This window comes from Anolis carolinensis, chromosome 6 (genome assembly GCF_035594765.1).
Source record: "Anolis carolinensis isolate JA03-04 chromosome 6, rAnoCar3.1.pri, whole genome shotgun sequence".
Taxonomy (NCBI): Eukaryota; Metazoa; Chordata; class Lepidosauria; order Squamata; family Dactyloidae; genus Anolis; species Anolis carolinensis.
In genome coordinates this window covers 428,788-436,112 of record NC_085846.1, presented here as the reverse complement: position 1 = coordinate 436,112, position 7,325 = coordinate 428,788, and the positions used below count along the sequence as shown (strand labels likewise).

The 7,325-nt window shown below is 44.7% G+C and overlaps 1 protein-coding gene across 1 annotated transcript; it reads left to right on the top strand.

Moving 5' to 3' along the window:
- The first annotated feature begins 9 nt into the window (after nucleotides 1-9).
- On the top strand, nucleotides 10-4,555 carry med11 (mediator complex subunit 11). Its single transcript, XM_062957550.1, has 3 exons — nucleotides 10-160; nucleotides 358-488; nucleotides 2,749-4,555. Exons 1-3 carry the CDS (start codon nucleotides 10-12, stop codon nucleotides 2,887-2,889), a joined length of 423 nt encoding a protein of 140 aa, XP_062813620.1. The 3' UTR covers nucleotides 2,890-4,555.
- The last annotated feature ends 2,770 nt before the right edge of the window (nucleotides 4,556-7,325 follow it).

The window sequence follows — 7,325 nt, the reverse complement described above, 5'->3', positions numbered from 1 at the left end:
GTCCTAAACATGGCGACTGCGAGTGGAGGAGGAGGAGGAGGCGGGGCGGCGGCGGCGGGAGGGAGCGGGCCGGGCGCGTACGGCCTGGGCTTGGCGAACGAGCGGCTCCGGATCCTGGAAGAGCTGGAGCGGGAGATCGGGACGGCGCTACAGAGCGCGGGTAGGCGCGGGCAGGGGGCGGGGCTTGGGACCGGCGAGGAGGGGGCGGGGCTTGGGACCGGCGAGGAGGGGGCGGGGCTTACAGCGCCGCCATTTTCTCTCTTTGGACTACAGCTCCCAGAAGCCCCCAGCCTGCATTCGCAGGCTGGGGGCTTCTGGGAACTGTAGTCCAAAGTCTGTTTTCCCGTCTGTTGGCAGGCACGGTGATCCTGGAGCTGTCCAAGGAGAAGCCCAACGAGCGGCTGCTGGACCGACAGGCCTCGCAGTTCGTGGCCTCCGTCCAGAAGGTCGAGTCCGAGCTCTCCGCGCAGATACGCTACCTCACGCAGGTGAGCGGGGCCGAGGGGGCGGGGCTAAGGACGGGTGGGCGGGGCCTGAGACTCGGGGGCGGGGCCATCTCTCTCTTTCCACCTCTCAGGTTGTAGGATAGCTCTATTTATCTGAATGGCCATCTGCCGGGAGGGCTTGGACTGTGCCTTCCTGCCTGGCAGAAAGAGGTTGGACTGGATGGCCTTTGGGGGTCCTTTCCACCTCTTGGATTCAATATAATATCTATCATATCTATCTCATGGCTATTTACCTCCCTTTCTTAATCATATGTATGGCTGGAGGGCCATCTGTTAGTGGGGATTGGATTGTGCCTTCCTTGATGGCAGAGGGGGTGGACTAGGTGGTCTTTCGGGGTCCCTTCTCCCTTTAGGATGCAGTAATATATCCATCACACACACACACATATACAGTAGAGTCTCGCTTATCCAACGTAAACGAGCCGGCAGAATGTTGGATAAGCGAATATGTTGGATAATAAGGAGGGATTAAGGAAAAGCCTATTAAACATCAAATTAGGTTATGATTTTACAAATTAAGCACCAAAACATCATGTTATACCACAAATCTGACAGAAAAAGTAGTTCAATAGGCAGTAAGGTTATGTTGTAATTGCTGTATTTACGAATTTAGCACCAAAATGTCACGATTTATTGAAAACATTGACTACAAAATGCGTTGGATAATCCAGAACATTGGATAAGTGAGACTCTTCTCTATGTGTTTGTGTATATATACACACACACAGTAGAGCCTCACTTATCCAGCATAAACGAGCCGGCAGAACATTGGATAAGCGAAAATGTTGGATAATAAGGAGGCATTAAGGAAAAGTCTATTAAATTACGTTATGGTTTTACAAATTAAGCACCAAAAACATCATGTTTTACAGCAAATAAACAGAAAAAGCAGTTGATTGTAACATTATGTAGTAAATACTGTATTTACAAATTTAGCACCAAAACATCGCAATATATTGAAAACACTGTTTAAAAAAAACATAGGTTACTACCAAATTGACTACAAATAAAGATAGAATTGCATAAAATGAACTTATAGTAGCAACACAGTTGGAAATTATTATTATAATTTTTTTTAACAACAGCAACAACTTTATTTTTGTATCCCGCCTCCATCTCCCCGAAGGGAATCGGGGTGGCTCACATGGGGACAAGCCCAATCAACATGGATTAAAACGTAATTCAGTAAAATTAAAAACATTATAGCCACATAAAACAACATAAAACACCAAGCTTTACAAAGTTAAGAATAACTCTGTTTCCACCGACAGAGTAACAATATATATATTTTGTTACTATGTAACAAATGTAGGGTTATCTAGTAATATTTTGATAATTGTTGAATTCATTTTTAGAGGTTATTAGATTATTTACTATATAGTATGCACTCTCTATGCACAAGATATGTTCCCAGATTTAAATAAAGGACTTTCAAGCTGAGAATGCCACAGAGTTGTGTGGGAGGACTTAGAAGATGCCTAAAGATATGGTGGTCACACAACACTGTTGGAAATTAAAGCCATGAAAAGTTCAGTTGTTGCTGCCTAGAGAAACAGCTGTGGATCGGGGCAGGAGGCGAACTGTATTGGATAATCCAAAAAGTTGGATAAGCGAATGTTGGATAAGTGAGACTCTACTGTATATCTATCCCTCTTAATTTATTTATTTTATTTATTTCAAATATTTCTATCCCGCCCTTCTCACCCGGAGGGACTCAGGGCGGAGGGACTCAGGGATGTATCATATCAATGGCTGGGTGGTCATCTGTCAGGAGGGCTTGTATTGGATCCTCCCTTCCACCACTGAGATCCTATGATATATCTGTCATCTATTTGCCTGTCTATCTTTCCCATATATATCATACTAGCTGTGCTCGGCCACGCGTTGCTGTGGCGTTGTCTGTTAGTGTCTGTATTTTATAGGCAGTGTGGAAGAGGCCTAAGTGAGGCCTAACTTTGCCTTTCCCCTGGGCTGAGTGGGTTGCTAGCAGACCAAGTGGGTGGAGCTTAGCCTTCTAACTGGCAGCAATTGGATAAAAACAATTATTCCTCTCCCTCTAATTAGGACTTTATTTTTCTTGTCTTTTTGTTGTATCAACCTAGAGGCATGGATGAGGGGTTGTGCTGTCAATTTTTGAGGTTGTGGGGTGTTTTGTTTTGTTGGTCGTCAGGATTCCATCACTCTTTTATATAGATAGAAGAAGATGGTCTCACACCACGTTCTCATTCCCTCTTGTGCGCAGGTGGCGACCGGTCAGCCCCACGAGGGGTCCAGCTACTCCGCGCGCAAGGACTGCCAGATGGCCCTCAAGCGGATCGACTACGCGCAGGTCAAGCTGGGGGAGCTCTCCCGGACCTGCGAGCAGATGCTGCTGGAGCAATGACTCTCCTGGCAGGCGCACCACAGGCACCCTTCACCTTTCCCGGGACTTCCTCCGTCTTCCTCTCCAGCAACGTTTGCGCAGAGCCGGGCCAAAACTGCAAAAAGTGGGACTTGTGGCCAGGCACCGTGTTTCATTCCCGTTGCAACACGATCGAGAGACTTGTGCACGAAACGGCAGGCAATAAAGGTTGTGTTTGGGACGCAAGAGTCCGGTGCTGTCGGTAGGTTCTTGTGCCTGGTTAATATCTGAAATCAGGGCAGTAAATAAAGAGCAAGACTCTGAAAACGGGAATTTCAGAAAGGAAACAACCAGGGCCAGCTAACACCTCCCAACAAAGGATTCCCCCAGGGAGGACGCAGCCAGGCTTTGAAGCTGCAAGGCCATTCAATGCTAATCAAAGTGACTAATTGCAGCATTCCTACTTGCCGCACTGAGACATTGCTATTCAACCTGGCCAACCAAGGATTCCACAAGGTAGAAAGCAGCCAGGCTTGCAAGCTGCAAGACTATTTAGCGCAATTCAATCTGGCCAAACAAGGATTCCCCTACCAAGGAAGTAGCCAGGCTTCAAAGCGGCTCTTTGATAGAGGGTGCTACTCCAGCTCGCCAAACAAGGATTGCCCTAGGTATAACACAGCCAGGCACTGAAGCTGCAAGGCTATTCAGTCCAATTCGACCAGATCAACAACCTTGGTAGAAGGCGGACAGGCTTTGAAGCAGTGATGCTACTCTGTACTACTGAAGCTGACCAACCAAAGATTCCCCTAGGTAGCAAGCAGCCAGGCTTTGAAGCAGTGAGGCTATTCGTTGCAATTCTAGCAGCTCGAAAAACCATTCCCCTAGAACACAAGTACCCAGCCTTCCAAGGAGCAAGCCTATTCCGTTGCATTCCAGCTCACCAAACAAGGATTCCCATAAGTAGGAAACAGCCAGGCTTTGAGGCTGCAAGGCTGTTCACCGCTATTCCACCTGGCCAACAAAGCATTCCCATAAGCCACAGCAATGCGTGGACGGGCACAGCTAGTAATTTTATAAATATACCGGAAGTCCTCAAGTCAGAAGGTGAGACCAGTTGGCCTTTTACTGGACATTCCAACAAAACCTATTGCAAAACATAACCTAATGAATAAGCTATCGGAACATGACTGCGCCCAGACTCTGGACACATAGCCTTTTGCACTAATGTGAATCTCCATGGACATGTGGAGACCACCTTTGGGAAATCCCAAGTCAAGAAGAGCATGACCTTGTGAGAAGGCAACCCTTTGAAGAAGTGGTATTCACAAGCATTCGTGTAATGGCACCCAGGCAACTCGGCTGTTAGACTGAAGAACCACGTCTTTAGACAGGCCACAACAAAAATATATTGGGTTAGCAGATGATGGTTGTTTCTTTGCAGTTGAAGTTGCCCAAAAAATATGCGCTCCCTTAAAAACTCTTAGTTAAAATATGCACTCAGGTTATTTTTCAAAGAAGACTTTGTTTTTATCTCTATCTTGTATTAATTCACCACACAGGCACATTTCTTAATGAAGGTCAGTTACAGATAGGATGTAGCTTCTTCTCTCTATGTTGAGAACACCGGTCATTATCAAAAGTCCATTGTCTTGGAGTACAGCTGTACTCCCTGAAGTCCGTAAGTAAATATTGAAATCTCTCAACTGAAGTCCAGACAGATAACTGCTTTCATGAAGTCCAAACACACTTGCATGCACCTACTTCCTCTGAGGTCAAATGCAAGACTCCTGCTCCCCTTGAAGTCTAAACAGATACTGAATACAAAGTGGAGTCTTGTGTCTGCACATGCTCAGTGTAATCCTATGTCTAAAACACTTCCCGCACCAAAGAGTCATATCAACATACACACAGAATACAGGTTACCACGGAGCAGCATGTTAAAGCGCTGAGCTGCTGCACTTGCTGACTGAAAGGTTGGCGGTTCGAATCTGGGGAGTGGGGGTGAGCTCCTGCTGTTAGCCCCAGCTCCTGCCAACCTAGCAGTTGGAAAACATGCAAATGTGAGTAGATCAATAGGTACCGCTCTGGTGGGGAGGTAACAGTGCTCCATGCAGTCATGCCTATGGTCACATGGCCTTGGAGGTGTCTACGGACAACGCCGGCTCTTGGGCTTAGAAATGGAGATGAGCACCAACCCCCAGAGTCAGACACAAATGGACTTAACGTCAGGGGAAAACCTTTACCTTAATAATATAACATATTGTATATACATTTAATATTGATACCAATAATAATATAATGTAATACAATATAATAATAATACACTATTATAATAGTATATTTATATTACGTGTAATATTACTAATAATATTTCAGTATAGTGTTATAGTACAATATAGTAATATATAATGCTAATATGGTGCTATACTAATAATATATTGTATATACATTTAATATTGATAATAATGTAATACAATTTAACAATAATACACTATTATAATTGTACATTTATACGACATGTAATATTAATACCAGTATGCTATATAGTGGTATAGTACAATATTGTAACATAGAATGCTAACATTGTGCTATACTAATAATATATAGTATACTGCCAACCTAGCAGTTCGAAAACATGCCAATGTGAGTAGATCAATAGGTACCGCTTCGGCGTGGCTAAACTAGGCAAGGAAGGTAAATATATATCTGTGGAGAGTCCAGGGTGTGACAAGAGTCTTTTGTCAGTTGGAAGACGGCGTTAATGTTGCAGTTAATTACTCTAATTAGCATTGGAAAGGTTTGTCTTTTGCCTGGGGGGCATCCTTTGTTCAGAGTTATTAGCCGTCCTTGGGGCTCCTCTGCCCTCAGAGTGTTGCTTCACATCTACTGTTCTGGTTTTTGAACCATGAAAATGAACAAAATCTGGCTACCAGTATTAAAAAAACTCAAAAATCAGAACAGTAAATAAGAAGCAACACTCTGAGGGCAGAGGAGCCCCAAGGACGGCTAATGGCTCTGAACAAAGGATACCCCCCAGGCAAGAGACAAACCTTTCTAATGCTAGTTAGGGTGATTAACTGAAACATTAGCGCTGGCTTCCAACTGACAAAGGATTTTTATCACACCCTGGACTCTCCACAGATATATATTTACCTTCCTTGCCTAGTTTATCCATGCCTCACAACCTCTGAGGATGCCTGCCATGGATGTGGGCGAAACGTCAGGAGAGAATGCTTCTGGAACATGGCCACACAGCCCGAAAGACGTACAACCCTGTGATCCTGGCCATGAAAGCCTTCGACAACACACTTCCTTGCGTTGCTGTGAGTTTTCCGGGCTGAATGGCCAATATGTTCCAGCAGCATTCTCTCCTGATGTTTCGCCTGCATCTGTGGCTAATGGCATCTTCAGGGGTTGTGTTGGCAGTGAAGCAAGTGGAGTATATCTATCCCTGTGGAATAATGTCCAGGGTGCAAGGAAGAACCCGTGTCTGTTTGAAGCAAGTGTGGATGTTGCAATGAGCAACCTTGATTAGCATTGAGTAGCCTTGCAGCTGCAAAGTCAGTCAGGGAGGGTCTCTGAATAGAGGTGGCCTGGCCGTTGTTGCCAGGAGGCACCCTCTGTTTCGGAGGTGTCCACTGGCACTTGGACACAGACTATTATGTTGTGTGTTTTCCGGGCTGTATGGCCATGTTCCAGAAGTATTCTCTCCTGACGTTTCGCCCACATCTATGGCAGGTATCCTCAGAGGTTGTGAGGCATGGAGAAACTAAGCAAGGAATGTTTATATATGTCTGTGGAAATCAGCCATAGCAGAGCACTTGATGAACCAACCTGGACACAGTATATTACAGTAGAGTCTCACTTATCCAACACTCGCTTATCCAACGTTCTGGATTATCCAATGCATTTTTGTAATCAATGTTTTCAATACATCGTGATATTTTGGTGCTAAATTTGTAAATACAGTAATTACTACTTAGCATTACTGCGTATTGAACTACTTTTTCTGTCAAATTTGTTGTATAACATGATGTTTTGGTGCTTAATTTGTAAAATCTTAACTTAATTTGATATTTAATAGGCTTTTTCTTAATCTCTCCTTATTATCCAACATATTCGCTTATCCAACGTTCTGCCGGCCCGTTTACGTTGGATAAGCGAGACTCTACTGTATTTGAGAACACAGAAATGCTGGACCAACAACTATCATGTCAGACGACACAGAGAAGCCATTGAAATCCACAAGCATGTGGACAACTTCAACAGAAAGGAGGAAACCATGAAAAGGAACACACTCTGGCTACCAGGATTTAAAAACTAAAATCAGAACAGTAAATAAGAAGTAACACTCTGAGGGCAGAGGAGCCCCAGGGATGGCTAATGACTCTGAACAAAGGATGTCCCCCAGGCAAGAGACAAACCTTTCCAATGCTAGGACTCTGGTCACACCCTGGACTCTCCACAGATATTTATTT

Bases quoted from the DNA above. Each gene is read 5' to 3' on its own strand.
- med11 (XM_062957550.1), top strand. From the start codon at position 10: ATGGCGACTGCGAGTGGAGGAGGAGGAGGAGGCGGGGCGGCGGCGGCG. The intron at 161-357 runs GTAGGCGCGGGC...GTCTGTTGGCAG, and splicing joins GACGGCGCTACAGAGCGCGG to GCACGGTGATCCTGGAGCTG. The intron at 489-2,748 runs GTGAGCGGGGCC...TCTTGTGCGCAG, and splicing joins AGATACGCTACCTCACGCAG to GTGGCGACCGGTCAGCCCCA.